Below are 21,012 nucleotides of genomic sequence, written 5' to 3' on the forward strand. Positions count from 1 at the left end.
AGCAGTGGTATCAACGCAGAGTACTAAAGAAAAACAAGATTATAGAATAGAATTAGTAAAAGAATTATTCATTATTGGGACAGGATGGTTTGATTTTTTTATCTATTTAATAGTATAATATATATATATATATATATATATATATATATATATATATATATATATATATCGGCAGCGATCATTTCGAGTAATCTCCATATTTTTAATACATATAATCGTTCTTAACTCATCTTCCTATAATAAACGGCTGATAGTTCACTGAATTAATATTCCATGGCTCCTGGCCACATCAACATGTTTCTTTTAATTCCCGCGTATAAATAAATTAATATTATATATTAATATAATTATTATATTATTAAAATTAAATATATATGTGTGTGTGTGTGTGTGTGTGTGTATATATATATATATATATATATATATATATATATATATATATATAATAATAACTACATTATAATAATAACCCAAACATGGTTGAAATACTGTATTGTATATAATATTTTAATTTGAGAGAATAAAGGTAACGATAGATTTGATATAAGTTTCTTATTATATAGAAATACAAAAGAATTTTGTCACTTTTTTTTTTCGCGTCGCAGATAAAATTCCGCGAGATCTTGTGCATCATTAGCGAAGAGTATAATATTATTTGCTTTTTGTATTTAAGAATATATATGGAGATGAGATTATATATTCACTTAATTCTCTAAACTGTTTAAAGGTCTTTGATCGTGAATGTTGAGATCGTGCAAAGATCAAACCGCTTTCTTCGTTAAAAAATTGAAGAAAGCTTACTTAGTATAAAGAATGAGAAAATATTGAATACATCATATAAATATACCGATGTATCGACATCTACGGCGTCGTCTCAATTCGAGAATATATTCAATATAATATCCTTTTATATATATACAATGCAAATATATATATTTTTTATAACACGATTATATTAAATAGGCACGCGATTGAGATTATTAGCGTTAAGAATATTGCTTATGATTTGATTGAATTACGTATGTAAAATTTATGTATAGAGCGAAATTATTTTATGCATTATGCAATGTGATATTACATTTTGTATAACATATTTTATATATCCGATTGGCAGAGTGTGAATTATGATATTTTTGCACTTTAAATGTTCTACTTTTGCAAGAGGTTTCTCGCAATACTGGGTAATACTAATTCCCGCTTTATTACCATATATAATGTTTATAAATTATTGTCTGTTAGTAAGTTGTTGTAATTAGGAAAATTCGATTTAAACCGCTCATTTTTATCTTTCTTAAACAGATTTAAATGTTTAAACTATTTGTCCTTGATATTAACTCTTCATTAATGGATAAAATAATTGTGATATTATAGTAAAATTAAATTGATTTTACTTTTAATTAACAATATCTTATATGTATATAAATATTTTATATACATTTTAGCAACGTTTAATTTACTAAAATTTGATTTCTTAAATTATTAAGAAAAGGGCCAATATATACAGTTTATATGTCACAATAATGAAGAGCTTATCCTGGCGTAAAACCGTTTTCCTAATTATATCGATGTATTTTCGGATCATAAAGCGGTTTCGAGAGTGGGAGCACTTGGGCTACGTGTTGCAACGTTTTGCGTCACAGCGTGTTGCGGAGATTCTGATCGCGCTCTGAATCTCTTGCTGAAGTAAAAATTCTGCGATGAATTGGTGTTAGTAGGTGCGCTAGCTAGGAATTGTGCTCTTGCCAATTGATTGCTGATCCTCCGCGACTCGAGAGCGCTCACGGGATTCTGATTTTTGGGTTCGAGCGAACTCTTGGAATACTGTATCGCCGTATTGTCGTTTTTCGAAGTCAACGACGAAATATCCTGACCGGTTATGGCAATTTTCGCGGTTCGCGCAAGATCATCAGACGCATTTGCGATTAGTTTTTGAGTTTTGTTATTTTGATTCAATAATTTGATTGTTGGATCAAGATCGAGTTCGTTCGCGTTAGACATTTTGCTTGCCATTAGCCTATCGTTGACATTCGCGACTTTGCTCTCCTGATCGACGATACGCAGATGACTCGCTAGGTCAGTGCAAAGATCTAATTGTCTTCGAAGATTTAGTCTTGAGATGGGAGACGTGTTCTCCGGCGATGGTTTCATAGCTTTCTCTTCCGCCGCGGTGTCCTCGATTATGGTGGATGAGAGAACGTCGGTTCTCGGTGTTTGAAACCTCCAAACCGAGCGTGGACTCAGAATCTTGGCCAAAGGACTCTGGTGAGTGTTCGGTGATGATTGTTGCTGTTGTTGTTGACATTGTTGACGCGACAGTTTCAATTGCTCCGCCGCCGACAATCGCATAGGGCTCGTCTTTACGCTTTGCTGAAGAAGCAAACGTTTGAAGTCCATCCGTGACGTAGGCGATTGTATGGTGGTCGGTACCTGGAATCCAACATTGGGCAAAATTAGCGAATTACGTAGCAAATGGAATCATAGGATTTTAAATCAAAGACACTTCGTTATTCGAGGCCAATAATAGTCCCCAAAAATATTTACTTAAATATTGGGTTGCTCGGAAAGTAATTTCGTTTTTTTTGGTGAAAATGAAAGACGATTTTCTTATAGTGTATAAACATTTTATTGAATTATATATTTTCCATTTTGGTCCAATACCTTTTGCCATCTTTCTGGCAGTAGCATGATTCCACGCTCATAAAACTTTTGATCTTTGCTGGAAAAAAACTGATCCAAGTCATTTTTGATGTCCTCATTTGAAGTAAAGGTTGTGCCGTCTAAAAAATTTTGTAGAGACCGGAACAAGTAATAATCCGAAGGTGCCAGATCTGGAGAATATGGTGGGTGTAGTAGTATATCCCATCCAAGCTGTAAAAGCTTTTGGCGAGTTACCAAACTTGTATGAGGTCTCGCATTATCTTGGTGGAACACTATACCTTTTCTATTGATCAATTCTGGCCTTTTCTGTTTGAGTGAATCATTCAATTTGTCCAATTGATGACAGTACACTTCAGAATTGATCGTGGTATGGTCCGGTAGAAGCTCAAAAAAAACGATTCCCTTGAAATCCCACCAAACAGACAGCATCACCTTTTTTTGATGAATATCGGTTTTTGAAGTGCTTTGAGCCGGTTCATCTTTTTTACTCCATGATCTTTTGCGTTTAACATTGTTGTAGACAACGCATTTCTCGTCCCCAGTGATGATTCGCTTTAAAAATGGATCATTTTCTTGACGTTTGAGAAGCAAATCACAGACGTTAAGCGACGGAGCAAATTTCTTTCTGTAAGAACATGTGGAACCCATATGTCGAGTTTTGAAATTAAACCAAGGCGTTTCACGTGATCATGAACGGTCGAATTCGATAAATTTAATCTCTCAGCGATCTCACGAGTTGTTATTCGGCGGTTTGCATCAATCAATGCCTTTATTTTGCCTTCATCAGCTTCAACTGGCCTTCCAGAACGTGGTGCATCTTCAACATCAAAATTGCCGGAACGAAATTTTGCAAACCAGTTTTGGCACTGGCGTTCTGTCAATACGTCTTCTCCATACACATCGAATAATTTTTTTCTTGCTTGAACAGCATTTTTATCTTTTCGATAATAAAAAAGTAAAATACGCCGAAAATGCTGCTTTCGACTTTCCATATTTGATAGGGCATCAAACAAAAACTATTGCGCAGAATCAAACAAACTTTTTCACAAACAAGCCTTGCTATATCAGCTGTCAAATATATATAATGACAATGCGGCTTAAGTGTGAAGTTGGCTGTGAAAAAATACAATTAAGTCCTCTGTTGGGAAAAAACGAAATTACTTTCCGAACAACGGGTGTAAATTAGCAAACTTTCTCTCGAACTAGAAATTGAAAATCGTTTATCTTTTCAATTACCTCGGCAGTTTTCTGGTTAGATTCCGGACTCCAGCTATGCCTAGTACCAGCCGGTGTCTTCACCAGGGAGTTCATCGATCCGCAAAGCGACAGATTATCGTTTTCGTTCTCGTTGAGCCTGATGTTGAGTCGCTTTTTTGACTTGTGGATTGCGGTGAATAACTCCTCGTTGGACATAGTGCTCTTGGTAGGCGACAGGATCAGATTGGTCGGCGTCGTCCTGCCGGAAGAGGTCTGGACGGGAGTGCTTCTACCCGAGGAACCACTCACCGGTGTCGGCGACGAGCAATTATTACCGGCGATGGTGGTTAAAGCTAGACGTTCCGCCACGGTTGGCGCCGATCGCCCGTGATGGTCGGTGGGAGTGGACGATTTGAAGCCGTTATTGTAACAACCGTGGCCGATCGGCGAAATTGGATTATTCCGTAGAACGTCCGCGTTAGAAGATTTCGTAAGAGGATCATTAGCGGGCGAAGATGCGAAGAATCGATAGCCAAGGGCAGCTAAATTTAAAGGCATTGCGAACCTGCGTGTAAAACAATGAAACGTTTAAAGCAAGGATGAGGCAATTTATTAATAATTACAGTTAGAGCGTGCATTGATATGAATTGATACCTATATCTTATTGTCATAATAATATTATTAATATCAATAACATCCCTAATTTATTGGTGTATAGGTTCAAACTTGATTTAAGAGTGTAACTGGGCTAAATGAAAAATTTTATTCTTCTTGTTTTCCGAGTCTCTCACCTGTTTCTGACATCCACAATCGATTGCGATTGACTCTGCACGAATTTGCCTCTCATCTCCGCTTGCTCCAAGTTCCTACTTCCCACGTTCACGTGGCCGCCGCGTCGACTCTGCTCATTCTCCACACTCGTGACCCTTTGTTGGCCCTGTTTCGCCAGCATGTGCATGCTGCTGAGAGAACCGCGTCCCAGACCTCTGGTGATGTCCGGGGTGACGCTGCGAGGCGGCTCGACTTCTCGCTGGGGCCTCCTCGTCGGCAGGGTGTAAAACTGATGTTGATCGATGTCTCTGAGCTGCTGGTTCCTCGCGTTGTGCATATGCACCGTCTCATAGTTGCGAACTCGTTGGTATTCATATTTCGACATCCGCTGCTGATCAAACAAGTTCTTACGATTGTCGTACAGCTGGACATTTTGACGGGGATCGAATATCTCCTGCGTATAGGATTGTTTCTTGTCCGCGATCGGTTGCTTCTCATTCTCGGGATATGCTCGCAGATTTGGCGGCTGCGAGTCCTTCAGGATATCCTGATACCTGTTTTGCGACTTTTGCCGATCCTCGGGTTTAGGCGGGGCGATATAGGGCGGCGGTTGAACGATCGTTTGCGGCGGTACCGATTCCGAAGGTATCGCCAGTAAAGTGTTGTCTGCAACAATTAAAAGAAGATAGTTATGTTCCTCGCAGATCGTAAGATACAAGCGATCTCTTTTACCGGTTACGAGCTTTTTTTTTTTTTTATAGAAGATTGATAAGATACAGGATTTCAGTATTATTGTTCAGTATTACTGTTTCTTGAAATTCTTCTTAAGTAGTGCAAGAGAGAATAAAATGATACACTTTTGTTAGATCTCAATCATGCTTATGTGTATGTTTTAATTAATACATTTTAGTTGTATACGATATTTTTTCATCGACTGCGTTACAACGTTGTTCGTAATATTGTGACTAAAAGTTGCACAAGTGGATGTGAAAAATTATATTTTTTTTTTACATATTAAATACAATGATACGTGAAAGTAAATTTCGACACAATCATTAATCCTTCATTTTTATGAGCTTTATGAACATTTCAATTCAATGTTAATTAGATTATTAAATGTAAGCCAAAAATTACGCGTTCGCGGATATAAATACGTATAAATATTGATATAAAGATTATTATCGAAATTGTGAGCAATTAATCTCCAAGCAAAGCAAACACATTGCAAAAGCGTCACAAACACAAGCATGCGGTAGACAAAACGCGAGCAAATTATGATATAGCACATGAGTTTGACGTCGACTTTTGCATAAGTTTCAAAAATATGTCAAAAATGAATCGTACAGCCGTTAAATAGAGAGGAATGGAGAGCGGGAAGAGCAGAGATACAGATAAATTTTAGAAATTAAAAAAAAAAAAAAAAAAAAAAAAAATTATTGTTGTCGCATATAAAATTTATAAAATTATTATGTTATTATACATTAAACAAGAAATTTTCTCTTGTTCAACGATCGTGATCGACATCAAACCCTTGCGCGCAATATCTACAAAGTTAAGAAAAAAACGTACTCACCAGGTACATGGAACTATGATATGTGGGTGAGAGTTACTAGTGAGGGGGGAATACCACACGCGCGCGAGGTGCATTTTTTTTTTTTTTTTTTTCCTAAAACTATATGACCGCATATACATGAGGATACATGAAAAGAAAAATAATAGACAAAAACAGGCTTCGGATGGCGGGACTCGGTGCAATATTTACAATCTTAGAGGTTCAGATGATGATACACATTGATAATAAAAGAGAAAGAGAGAGAGAGAGAGAGAAAAAAAACGACAAAATGCAAATGCTTTCCAAAAAGAATGACGTCTATTCAACATACATTCCTCGTAATTCGTTAATGACATCTTATCGGCGACGGTGATGTTTCTATGTACAGGCATATAAGATATACCGCCGCAAGATGCACTGGGTGTATAAAAGAAAAAAAATTACACATATATATATTTATAATAAATGCCGCGTGCATACGAACGGCGGGTAGATCTTAAAGCTACAACACATATGTACACGTACAATACACGCTGATATTACATGCTCCCCTCGCCCAGGTTGTAAGTACATCTTCGCGATATTAGTGTACAAGCTGATTAATCAACAACACACGTCGCTCAGAGTAACACCGTAAGGAAAACGACTCGAATTCCGGTTCTCCGCGATTTTAATTAACGCGCACGCGGTATATTTCATACAGCCAGTATATTATTAGCGCGTTACCATATATAGAAGTTGCGATACGTATAATACTATTACGCTAACAAAGTTTTAACGGGATTGTGACACGGTAACTATCGGTGTAAATTATAGGCGGCTTATAGAGGGTTTGCTATATTACAAGTACAGCATTATGTCATTTGTGAAGGAAGACTAATCACCTGGAATAAGGGCGATTTTTGGGAATTTTTTAAAAGAAAAATATAAAACATATTAATTCTAAACTTTGCATTTATTAAATAACATTTTAAATATATCTTGAATCTTTTTCAAACAAAAATATTTGTTTGCTTCAGAGTTATAGTAGTCCAAGATATCTCAAAAAAATTGTGAACATGATTTCAGTCATTGTAATCATCTGAAATAGAACCAAACCAAAAAGATTCTTAATCTATATAAGTGTGGTTATCGTGTCAACTAGAATTAAATCGACATTTGCAAAATTCAAATTTTACGATTTACAAAACTAACAAATTTTTTTTGGTGATATTTTTTTTTTTTTTTTTTTTAGACGCTACCATTCCTTTATTTTTCAATATTTTTTTTATTCTAGTTCACGCAATAGTCACACTCATACAAATTAAGAAACTTTTTTTTTTTTTTTATTTCAGTCGACTATAACGGTTGGAATCATCTTCTTCGCGTACAACAATTTTTTTAAAGACCTAACCTGATTCGACTACTATAACTCCGAAACAAACAAATATTTTTGTTTGAAAAAAATTCAGGATATACTTGAAATGTTATTTAATAAACGTGCAAAGTTTAAAATTAAAATGTTTTATACTTCTCTTTAAAAAAAATTCCCAAAAATCGCTTTATTTTCAGGGTGTCGTATTAGGAAGACACCCCTTAATAATTCGCTCGGTATTCTTCATTATATTGCAATAGAATAACCGACGTTCATGTTTTTATTAACTTTATTTTTTTTTTCTTATATTGATTGGCAAAAAAATATCTAGTAATATTAATTTTATAAAATTTTTATAAAGATATATATTTTATAGAAAAAAGGGGATGTGTGTTATATAGGATGTCCCCAATTTAAATGGCAAAACTTCAAGAGCGTGTAGGGGACCGAAGAACTAAGACAAGAAGTCCTTTAGAGGTTTGCTCGTTTTTGCTCCATTTTAGAGAAAATCGCAAAAATTCAATCTCTCATTGTCAGTTGCTCTCTTGAGTCGATTGGCACCGAATAAACTTTCTGCTTCAAGGTTCCTTATATACGTAAACACTTGATGTCATCCTTTACGGTACCAATCAATTCAAGAGAGCAATTAAGAGACCGAATCATAGATGCAGTGCACCAAATATCACTAGAACAATGTCTAGCTGCGATTAATGAGGTCAGTGCTAGATGTAACGCTTGCATTGCTGCAAGAGGGCAACATTTTGAACAATATCTGCATTAAATAGATGATAACGTAAATAAAATGTAAATAAATAAGTAAAAAAACGAAAACTTGTTTTGTTTCTTTTTTTTGTGATTTTCTCGAAAATGGAGCAAAAACGAGCAAACCTTTAAAGAACTTTCTGTCTTAGCTTTTCGATCCCCTACACGCTCCTGAAGTTTTGCCATTTAAATTGGGGACACCCTGTATATTATCACGGTGTCACTCTGACTTAAATCCATGGTTTGCAGCTACGGGATTCTATATATAATGTACCTATAGTTAGTCCTTGTTAGTCAGTGATAGACGCGTTACTTACAACGAGAGGGCGAGCACGTATCTCGAGCAAACATGCGACACGGCAAGTTAAGGCATATTTACGAGAGCTTCACAAGCATGCCGGAACATCGTTATATAGTGCCGTTACTTGGTCGATTATTAGGCAAACGATGTGATTGTTTATTCGTAAAACGCTTAATGATAATCAGTCGATGATCAAACATAAAGATCTTAACAGTTTCACGATCACGAAGCGCAGTTGCACAATTTTACGATATATCATTAGATCATCATAATCATAAATCATCATAAATCATTATAAAATATCATAAATCATTATTTACACTATAATTCGAGTCGAAGCAAAACATAATAACTATAACCTATATTAATTATAACAATATAGCAAATGTGTGATATATATATATATATCTAAGGATATAATTTTAACAAAAGGATTTTTGGATTTTACGAAAATTTCCGATTGAAATAATGGACGAAAATGATCGATAAAATGATCAATAAAAATGTTAAGGTAAGGTTAACTTAAATACAATAATCATATAGATAATTCAACATCGTATAATGTGTTTATACAATATCTATCGATCGCGAATGAATAATCGAGGAGACCACAATGCAATAAATGCGTGCGCATCGAAAGTTTTATATATACAATATATATATATATTTTTTTCTTATTACTATCGATGAGAAAGAAATCATTCTCGTTTATAAGTCATCGCAATCAATTTGTTTACCCTTGATTTATCGCTCACAGACGAACGTATGAGTTGCAATACATTACACATTTATCATAAGTAGATAAAGATTTTATAGGCTCTGACTAATTCTCTCCTGTGTGCGCTTTTTTTTTTTTTTACGAATTTACGATATTTGTATTGCAACAAAGTATTGCGACAAGGTATTCTCTCTTACACGTACAAGATATGTCATAACAATCAAATGCGAGAAGTAAACAATTTGGTATAATTCCTCATAGATATATATGTTACTAACAAATATAATTATTTTAAATATTGTATATGACAGAGAGAGAGAGAGAGAGAGAGAGAGAGATTCACCATGTTTTTTTCTAAAACGCCTAAATATATGATTTTTTTTTTTTTTTTCAATAAAATGACAGCTTGTTTTGTGAAAAATTAAAAAAACCGATAATAACGTGTAAATTGCTTATGTCTTTTTGTCACTGGCCATACGTATGATTATACAAAGAGAATATTGATGAACGTAAAGAACTATAATATAAATTTTATTCAAAATTAATACTTTTCATATGTTTTATTCAGGGTTGGGAAGTAACGCGTTACTTGTAACGCCGTTACCGTTACAGTTACTTTTTTTCGGTAACTGTAACGGTAATGGCGTTACAAATTTTATTTGTAACGGAAAAAGTAACTTCGTTACATTTTTCGGTAACGAGTAACGAATTTAACAGTTACTTTTATCGTTACTTTTTCAAATTTTTTGATTTATTTAAGATATTATTCTTGCTATTGTGCGTGATAAAATTTTTATCTTAACCGTAAAGCCGTAAGCAAATCGACCAATTAGCATTCTTATTATGTTGTAAAAATGCTTGAATGTGATTGATCAACTTATGGCTCTTGCAGACCAGTGCGATGACGCGACGCGCGATATCCAATGAGAGCTTTATCTTTTCGGAAAAGCAGAGCTCTCATTTACTATCAGTTCTAAAAGTACCTTGCAACGAAAATTAGAAAATCTCAATAAATCTGACCTTATAGATTGCCATTCATTAGTTGAAGCTATTTAGCAAGGTTTAAATAAAAGGTAACTTATTAATTTGATTAATACATATGTTATTTAATTTTAAATAAGGATTTAATTGAAAAATATTATTTTATTTTAAACTATTGATTCAAAAGTATTAATTTCAATAAAACAAACAATGTCGCTTAATTTACTATATTTGATTTTAGATTTCGTACAATATTTGAAACAGAAGAAATAATAATAGCAGCATGTTTACATCCAAAATTTAAGTTAAACTGGTTAACCGGAGAAAAAAGAAAACGTGCTGAAAATTACTTGGAGGATTTATTGGGAATCCGATCAACTGAAAATTCTTCAAAAGCTGGAAAATCTGACGATCGCGATGATTTTTTCATTTTTGAGCAAAAAACGGTACAAAATGAATTTGAACAAGAAGAATTGCAACAGTTTTTAAAATCAAATAATTGTAATATAGAAATGTTAAACGACTATCCAAAACTTAAAAAACTTTTTATTAAATATAATACAGCTCTACCAAGCAGTGCATCTGTAGAAAGAATGTTTAGCATCGGTGGCTCTGTATTAACACCACAAAGAGGGCATTTAAATGATGATACTATGGAGCAAGAAATTTTATTAAAACTTAATAAAGAATTTCGATAAAATTTAATCATTTATTTTGTAATAAACCTTGAATGAAATCTTGCTTACAATTTTTTAAAAGTTTTTCTTATGCAAAATAATTTATTAGTTTGTATTGTAAAAAAGTAACGGAAATTGTAACGACTCGTTACTTTTTAGTAACTGTAACGGTAACGAGTTACTTTTTAAAATTAGTAACGAGTAACGGTAACGAGTTACTTTTATAAAGTAACTTTCCCAACCCTGGTTTTATTACACAATACGTTTGTTCTTCGAAGAAACGCAATTATGGACGATATCGCGTATAGCCGATTTCGCAACGATTCATATTAATCGGCGCGATTTCACTGTCGTACATCAATTAAATGGACGAATATTACATCTCGCAAGCTTGCGTGAAAATAATCGTATAAATATCGGCGAAAATATAAAAATTATCTGGACTGAAATTCGACACGTTAAATTTACACGTGCGCTCTCTCTCTCTCTCTCTCTCTCTCTCTCTCTCTCTTCGTCCTTACAATTCTCTTTTAATATTATTATTTCGAAATCCTCCGATGAATTATTATCTGCAATTAATTACCGTTAATTTCGACCGCTATTTTACGTAACGGTATCGCTCCCTCCAAGGTCTCCGTCGTTGCTATATTACAGATTATACGGAATCTTAATTATTTTATCTTGTATTCCGTTTCTCTTATTCCGTATATGTATACTCGTGTTGTTAACCGCGATATGTCAACGTCATTATGTACACGCTTCGCGGGAGACCGAGCCTATGCACGGTTACATGCGCTGATAAAAGTCTGCTTTTGAGATGTAATGTTGGTGCGCATACATTCGTCCGTCAATCTGGAACTGCCGTGATATGATAGGGGTGGCGAAGGGGAGGATCAACCTTTTCGCTCTTTTTTTCTCCTTTATTTCTTGGATGTTTACATGTCATTCGATCACAATGGCACTTTCCACTGTATTTCTCTCTCTCTCTCTCTCTCTCTCTCTTTTCTCCGCTCATGTAGTGCTTCTTTATAATCGTGCGCTGCTTTTGCAATACCGATAACGACACGCGGTCACTCGACACATACGATCCCAAACATTTAATGCTGTCGGTGATGTCACTGACATAATCACGGATTTGACAGACAAAGTAGCGCCTTATTTGCCTGTTTAAGCTTCCCGAAATGCTGGATGAAGATCATTGATGCAAAGAAGGAGAAAATGAATGCGGGGAAGATATTCTTAATTTTTTTTATATGTTAGAAGAAATTTAAGATATGAGTAGTAAGATAATACAACTATTTATCGATATATAAGGGAAAAAAGAATTGAAAAATTTTTATAACTTGATATTAGAATTAATAAAATCTAAATTTTTTTTTTTTTTTTTTTTTTTTTTTGTGAGAAATATGTTGCGAATAAGGAGAAATTTTTGATGTCAGATTTAAGCTAAAATACTATTTGTATATTAGTAAATATATCTCTTGAAAGTTAAGCGATAAATTGAAATAGTCAGCTTACGTAAAAGATGGAAATAAACTTTTTTCGCGCAAGTATATCGCTGATGCAAAATATTGTGGTTCAAAGATCAAAGTAAACCAAATTCGCGTATATACGATAACGGTTTTCTTCAATCAACAACAATTAATTGAAGCTGTCGCGAAGAGAAATTTCAAGTTATAAAATTGGAACTTGTCGAAAGATATATTTAAAGCTGATTGAGTTGACATAGCGGTGACATAAACGACGATAAGAATGATAAGATGATAAGAATGCAATGTTACATATATATGTAGTTTCAAAAACTCATTTTTTTCTCTTCATGGCAATTGCAATGGTTTATTGCTTCATCGTAATAAATGAAGTTTCAAAAATGCAACAAATATATAATATATTTAATAATTAAAGTTCACAATTCAGAAATAAATTCTTAAATGTATCTATTAATAATCAATGTAAAAGATATTTTTCGAGCGTTAGAAAATGCAACATAGAAGACATCAGTAAATTGATACACAGTCAAATTTGAAAATAGATATTTAAGATATAAGTGGTAATTTTCTCTGATAAAGGAGTCATAAATAATTTAGAGTTTACGTTGAAACCTATAATGCAAATAATATGGGAAGTTGCGAAGCAACAGGTTTGATGATCGATTTAATTTCGTGAGATGCAACACACGTACGCACGCATACACGTATATAGTAAACACTTACGAGGCCGCCTGGTCGCGATGAAGAGAAGATGTCTCGCCAGCATGTCGAAGTATCGTCGCGACTGAACGTGCCGGGGGGGAATCGTGAATCGATTTACAACCGCGCTGTTCTTCCGTCTATCAACAATCCCGGCGACTGTCTGTCTAGCGACAAGGTCTCCCCGTTTTTATACCGATAACGTCTTATCATCGCGCCGCGCTAAAAACTCTATTTCGTTTCGCGGCGAGTCATCAGATCGCGGCTGACGCGGAAGACCCTACGATCTTTTTCGAGAAATATCTCGCGGACACTTCGATGTATGCGGATTTTTAAAGAGGAAAGTAATCACGATAGATGCGCGATAAGAAGATATGACAAGGAGACAAGGTGATTAGAGACGATGACGACGACTCGAGGAGACGTGGCCCTTCGTTACTTTTCGTAAAAGTACAAGTTAATTTTCTGCGGCATCGCATTTTGCCGATCGACACTTGGAGTCGCAATACTTCCGAGCGGATCCAAGAGTAGAAGTTCGCGGATGAAGGACGAATTGTTTGGCGATTCGTTCGACCGGATCGTAGCGCACTGAAGACGCCGGAATGCGCACGAAAGTATTTCAATCCTCGCGGTGGGGATTTTTGTTTATCGGCACCCCGGCTATTATCGTGTCGGGATAAATATCACGTCTGATGCAATTCGCATTGCTTATTGAGCCAGCACTTAATGATGCTGATAAGGGCTAACAAAGTAACGTCTTTACTGGCAGATTCGTGGGAGTTTTCCAGCAACTCGCTGAAAATTTCCTACTCACCCTCCCGTTGCGATAATTTTCCATTGTCCCTCTTGTGTCGTGACAAAAATTTGAAATATTTCGTGACTTAATTTTCACGTGGAATTTGAATAAAATTAATGTTTATAATATATATACATATATATATATATATATATATATATATATATATATATATATATATTATTAAGTATGAATAAAAGTTTAATTAATCGAATTAATCTCGTGTAATATTATTAAGAATATTATATAGATCTCGCTGTTACTATTAGGTGTACAACTTTGCTTCCGCCGTTTTCCTATAGATGGCCTTAGCGGTAAGTAGTGGTCGAAATAAGTAGAATAGATCATAGACGTCATGCAATAAACTTGGGCATCTGTCAACATAACCCCATAGAAACATTAATCGAATAAATCTTGTGTAATATTATTAAGAATATTATATAGATCTCGCTGTTACTATTAGGTGTACAACTTTGCTTCCGCCGTTTTCCTATAGATGGCCTTAGCGGTAAGTAGTGGTCGAAATAAATAGAATAGATCATAGACGTCATGCAATAAACTTGGGCATCTGTCAACATAACCCCATAGAAACATTAGTCGATTTGTGTCTGCATCATAAAGTTATTCTCGATTGAAAATGTCAGTTTACGAGCCAAATTCTCGTCATTTGCTGGAGGTTTTAATTTTCTGCTTCAATATGAAGAAATCTGCGATTGAGGCTCATCGAATGCTCTCAAATACTTATGGTGAAGCCGCTATTAGTGAAAGAACGTGTCGTGAATGGTTTCAACGCTTCAAGAACGGTGATTTTTACGTCAAAGACCGGCATAGCGGTGGAAGAGAGAAGGTTTTCGAAGATGCAGAATTGGAGGCATTACTTAATGAAGACTCGAGTCAAAGTCAAAAAGAATTGGCACGATCATTGGGAGTGACTCAACAAGCAATTTCAAAACTCCTAACCAGTTTTTTACAATAAAGCCTCGAATTTCGGAAAAAAAACAACGGAAGCAAAGTTGTACACCTATTATTAATTTTAATCCGCAATAGTCTGATTTAAAGTAATTATATTATTGCATGATCAAACCGTGATCAAACCAAAAAAAAAATTCAACTAATAAAATTTCATAATTTCTTGTTATTTATAAAGGAAGATAGTTACCGATGAAAAATTGAAAAAGATAGACATGATTTTTTTGTTTCAGTAGAAAATTGTAAAAATTGATCATTATAGATCGTCAGAGTATATGTTGTTGAGCGTGGTGAGAGTTCACCGATGAAACTATTGAACTCTAAAATATTCCGCGCGGGAACATCGTCGTTTGACGACAGAAAACTCGGGTGTTTATCTCGTCACAATTAAATACACCCTGGGGATTGTCTCGTATACTCGCGGTGGGAAACCGCGTTTCCCTATCCGTATCTTTGTTTGCGCGCGAAAAAGAATGGCCGATCTTGCTATCTCGCGACTGTCGGTCGAACGGTTTATCCGTGGGTCCCCCTGCTCCCTCAGCTGACTCGCGAGAGTGACATACTAAACCCCGATCTGCCGATTCCGCGTTTCGCATAATTTGCGCTGCAATCGGTACGCGCATTCGTATCTTCCCCGCGACTTTTCGCTCTAATTATATCTGATTAGACCTCGATAATCTTTTTCTCTCTCATCCTCGGATCTATTTCACGCGATGAGATCTCGCTGTTGTTATTTAACAACGGAATATCAACGTCTCGACTCGTACAAATCGTTCTCCGTCAGAGTTATTACGTTAACGTGGACCTTTGACAATAAAAACGCCGATTTTCGAGATATCGTATACTTGCTGTATAACAAAAACTTGTAACATTATATATTCTAATCTTAAGAAGTAATATTCCATTTTAACGATTATATTTTCTTAAAATATTTTCTTTTTGAAAACGTCGAGATATATTCACAAAAATATTAAATATTAAATATTAAATTAAATATCAAAGATATTAAATTAAAATATCAAAAAAAAAATACAAAAAACTTTTTGAAATAAAAATATTAATTTTCCAAATATTTGCCGTATAAGAACAATTTACATTCTCCTATATTTTATGTATAAACTTTTATATTCTTCGAGAATAAATATATATGAAAAAGAAATTTAAAGAAATATTAATTTTTTTTTAAGTTAACAATTAAGATATATTTAATTAATTAAACTAATTAATTGCTAATTGTTATTCTGTCGAAAGATGAAGTTCAGAAAATATTCTAGTACATATATACGCAGTGTTGCTCAACCATAATGAAGCTATGTGGCGTTATCTTCAAGAGCATGTAATGATCATTACCGATTGAACTCGCCGCTCGCGTTCATTTGTTTTTCTAAATGCGACTTGACTTATGTCAGAACTCGCAGCGATCACGCCTATCATCTCGCTATGTTTGCTGCGTTTGCATAACAAACTCACAATGTTTTTCTAGAGTTCTATACCGTTAACAGAATAGATGTTTTTCAATTATTTGAAAAGCATTTCATTAGCTGAGCCTAAGTTTTGAAATCTGAAATCCTTGTTTTCATCAACTTTGATAAGAAAAAAGCGGGAATCAAGCTGTTAATTTTATCGTTGCAGCTTCACAACATTGCAAAAATAATTGTTAAATTGATAACGCGTTATCGTGACATTTTCTACCAGATTTCCGTATCGTTACTAGAGTATTTGAGCACTCTAGCCGGTTCTAAGTCCGAAGCCCTTGGTCTAGGACTAGGCGGCATCGATTGGATAGATATAGAAGTAGCCGTTAGCTTCGTGTCAAAGGTCACGTTGCTATTGACCCGCGGCTCCGGACTAGAGACCGTTTCGGGATAGTTGATCCTCTCTCTCAGCAGCTCTTCCTGGAGCTCTTCGGAGGGCGTCCTGCAGATTTTGGACGACTTCTCCGCTTGGCTGCTCGTAGAGAACTTCTTGATGAACATGATCGGACTGTTCGCCATGCGGTAGCTTTCGCTACGTTTCACCTTGCGATCCACCCTATCGCCAGATCGCGTCGGATCGGATTTTTTTTTCGCACTTTGATTATCTAATTCCGCGGGATCGGTCGTCACATTTTTATCACTATTTTCGAAATCATTCAGTGTATTCTCTTCGATTATATCTTGACTATGATAATCGGTTCTCCTTCTACAGAAACTTGGAGTATCAAGATCTGAGACCAGTAATTTCCTATTTAACTTAGGCGTGTTGCCGGTTACTTTCAGAATCTTTGGATAGAGACCCGATTTCTCAAAGTCCAGTCGCGAATTTGCAGAATTAAGGACGACAGGGTGATTGACCTTGGACGGAGCGATCGTGCAAACGCTCGTTTCGTGAGCGTTACCATTGTGTGCCGGAGGATAGTTCTCATCATGATCGGATTTGCGCTTTGTTTGCCTATCTACTTGTAAGCCGCCGTGGCAGATCCTAATTTTATCTACAGGTTCGTCCGGCTCCGGGAGTTTGTCGCTCGACGCAAGAGCGAGGGTTGGACTATCAGACGGCCGTCTAGTGCACTCGTCGTTAGTACGCAATGCAGGAATGATCGCAGTGCGTGGTGCTTCTAATCTATCGGTGCGGCCAGTGCAATCGCGGTGCTCGTCAGTGCTGGACGTCTTACCTTCGTCGCCTTGCACGTTGACGTAAGCCCCGCGGAACTGTCTGTGGGGACTGGTCGGGTTTGTGGGGCCGACCACGGTTGCCGGTGTGCGCACGTAATCCGGACTGGCCGCGCGATCCGGACTCCGCGCTGCTCGAATAATCAGCTTACCCAGCTGAGGGGACGTTGGCGGCGTGGATGTCCGGACGTTCGAACTGTCCACGGTGTCGCCGGTCTTTGTGACAGCGCGGACGTTCGGCGTCGCGCGATGAAGCAACGGCGACGGGCTAGGTGATATTCCTTCCCTCACAAAAGGGCCTGAAAAGTGACGCGTTGAATAAAAGCATAAAAACGTACAAAAAGATTTTTATCGCGATAAAAATGAAGTAATACCTGGATTAAACGTTGTGTGTGCTCCTTTCCTTCTTTTTAAACTATCGGACGAGTAGACGACTTTGCCTTCGGAATCCAAAGTAACTCGGGCGCCCTGTCTTTTCCTTTCCAATGACGAGTCCGGTTTCTTCGGCAATTCGCTTAAACTCACATACTCAGCGTCTCTTTTGAAGATATCGGAATTGGCATAGGTAACGGTAGATCGAACGGTGGTCATGCCTGATGACGACGATGACGATAATGATGACGAAGACGAGGGCAGGCCCGTGGGACGCTTGTCGTTGTTGTTCCTCACGTCGGCTATGGTCACATAGTCGCCGGAGTCTGCGTTTGACAGTTCCTGCACGGCGCCGTTCTTCGTGACGTGCTTCTTGCCCGGAAGTACGCCGCGAAGCTTTCCCAGGACGCCGCTCAGCGGACTGATCTTGATCGTCGATGACGACGACGACGACGACTGACTCGTCGTCGCGATCGGTCTGTCGTTGTTGGCGACTGCTGGCAACACCTGCACGGTGGCGTATAGATTCTTATCCTGGCCGTTGATCACCTCCATCTTAGAGGTGCCGACAGTGGCGGACATCAACACCGATCCGCCGCTTTGAAGGCCAATTCTCCTCGTTGACTCGGTCGTCTTCTTCTCGCACTGGTCTGTCTCTCTCGCGTGCTCGTCGTCGGACACTGGTGGCGTGATTACGCACATCGAGGGAATTCGGCTGGTCGTGATCGCCGTCTTCGAGCGGATTCTCTCGATTCGCTCGCAGCCTTCTAGATCGCTAGACTCTGAGTACTCAAACTCGGAGCATGATCGACCGGTGCAAGCAGGACTCGAGGCGGATTCGACAGGAGAGGAGGACGTATTGTGACCGCTATCGGGTGATTCGCCGCCGTTTTGATTTTGACCGTGAACCTGTTAACAATAATTAAATTAAAATAAATTAATGGATATTAGAATTGAAAAGTATTAGAAGAATTGTAATGTATTGTTAAAAAAAGTATTACGAGATTTATATATACATATTATTTTATCTAAAGCCCAAAGTTTGTTATTTGATATTAGTTATTTAAATTTATCTCATTTTGATAGAATTTTTCTTATTGGTAAAGATGCTCAATTTAATTTCTTATCAGATTTAGGTTAGAACATTAAAGTTTAATCTTACCATAGCAACAACCGTAAGACTGGATTTGCGTTCCGGCGGTGGTGGTGCCATAAGCGCGGTGCAGACTGTTCCGGCTGAGCTAGTCGTTGTAGAAGTTGATCCTCTGCCAAACAGTTCGTACTCGTTCTCAACAACCGGCGAGGTAGGGTCCGAACTGATGTCATTAGACTTGATTAAAGGACTCTGCGGCACCGGTTCCTCCTCCCTGAGCGTTTTGAGACCTGAATCCATGTGGAACGAAGTATAATATCCTTCCGTATCGCAGGAGTACACCGACGACGTCTCACCGTCGTCGGAGAAGGGCACCACCGTGATATCCTGTATGATATCCGGGGTTAAGGTACCTTCGGAGGTTACCGAGGACGAGGCCGAGGTGTCCCTTCCTTTGAGTCGCCTCATGTGGCTTAAGGAAGTGGAGGACGTGCCAATCGAAGCTGTCGTTGTGGATCTGAAATAATATATTCGAAATTAAATAGAGATGCTCGTCCTCTCTCTAGTTGAGAATAATCTCCATCCTGGCGAAAATTCTTTGATCCGAAAAATTTTGCAACAAATTCCAAAATCGAAAAGTAAACGTAATTGAAATTTAATCGAACTTAATATACAAATCTCGATCATTTTTGTAATAGATTATATGAGTGTCATTCCGTCATCTGAGCAATTCTCGTTTAGATGCTTCAAGATCTCTCCATTACCTGGGCTGATGCGTAGTAGTGGTGGTCTCGCTACCTATGCTGGCCCTTCCGCTCTCGGACGAGGCGCTCCAGTTTCCGGAGCTCGAGTGCGGGGCGTCGTCGCGGTTGCTGCCCTTCCGCCGCTCTCTTCTCTGAGCGGCGCTCTCGCGTAATTTCACGCTCGGCTGTTTGTTTTCCGTGCTCGGCACCGACACCGGTATGCTCGCCGTGCTCTTGCCGCTCGAGCTGGACGAGCTGGGCTTCCTCTCGTGCGATTTATCTCTCCTGCGTCTCGTCGTAACCGTTTCATAGATATTGATCTCCTCCGACGATCTCGTCTGACCTTGAGCTTGCTCGCATCTCTCCGCCGCATTGATCGCCGTCGTAGTTTCTTGCTGTTGCTGACTCGACTTTGGACTGATCAATTTCAATCTGGACATGCCCCAAGCCTTCAGCGTGTTAAAATGCGACTTTTTTTCCGTGGGCGAATCTTTCTTCGTGGCGCCCAGGATGTCCGTGCTCGCCGAGCGATGAGCTCTCGTCGTGGCGCTTGGCACCGTCTCCTCGGGCTCGTCGCCAGTCGGTTCCCTGTCGGTGATAAATAATGTCAACGATGCGAACATGATATACAGTGCTGTAGCTGGCGCGATTGGCGTTTCGAGGAGCAAAAGAGAATTAAGCGCGAGGGATTGGGCTATGATTAAAAGGACTAGGCAATCATATTTTTGTCGAAGTCTTTTTGGGGGAATTTATCACAAAAAAATGAATTAAAATCGAGAATTGTCTTTTAATGAAATATTTATTAGGATCATAAAATATAAAAAATTTTTTTTTTTTTTAAATTGGAAATATGCATTAAAAATGGCGCTGCAGATGGCTGATCAAAAAGGATTTTTAAATAAATTTTGCAGTGATAATTCAAATACAGAAGCTCAAATCGATTTGACAAAAATTGAGCATGTTCACAATATGTATAATTTCGGATTGAAAAAGACTTTAAAAAGTCTGTGCAAATTTTAATTTTTGAGAAAAAAGATCAAACAGGCGATTAAAATGGCGGTTTTTTAAATAAAGTTCGTTTTTCGCCGAAAAACGGATCTGTTTCATTTTTTGTCTCAAAAACTAAAGTTTGCAGAGATTTTTTAGAGCTTCAATTCGAAATTATACATATTGTGATACGTGATCAATCTTTTTCAAATCGATTTGAGCTTCTGCATTTGAGTTATCT

At 37.2% G+C, this 21,012-nt stretch overlaps 1 protein-coding gene across 1 annotated transcript in view; it reads right to left on the reverse strand.

Annotated features, from left to right (window-relative positions):
- Positions 1–435: 435 nt before the first annotated feature.
- Gukh (NHS actin remodeling regulator GUK-holder) overlaps positions 436–21,012 on the reverse strand; it is a 111,199-nt gene continuing 90,622 nt past the window's right edge. The window contains exons 5-11 of the mRNA XM_070295665.1: positions 19,806–20,372; positions 19,111–19,558; positions 17,951–18,857; positions 17,579–17,875; positions 4,647–5,292; positions 3,895–4,420; positions 436–2,427 (exon numbers count right to left, since the gene is read on the reverse strand). Of these exons, the coding sequence (XP_070151766.1) occupies positions 1,579–2,427; positions 3,895–4,420; positions 4,647–5,292; positions 17,579–17,875; positions 17,951–18,857; positions 19,111–19,558; positions 19,806–20,372 (4,240 nt within the window). The 3' untranslated portion in view covers positions 436–1,578. The remainder of the gene's footprint in view (positions 2,428–3,894; positions 4,421–4,646; positions 5,293–17,578; positions 17,876–17,950; positions 18,858–19,110; positions 19,559–19,805; positions 20,373–21,012) is intronic.

The sequence above is a fragment of the Polyergus mexicanus genome, unplaced genomic scaffold, assembly GCF_030449975.1.
Source record: "Polyergus mexicanus isolate NDT 795.1 unplaced genomic scaffold, iyPolMexi1.0 SCAF_5, whole genome shotgun sequence".
Classification (NCBI taxonomy): Eukaryota; Metazoa; Arthropoda; class Insecta; order Hymenoptera; family Formicidae; genus Polyergus; species Polyergus mexicanus.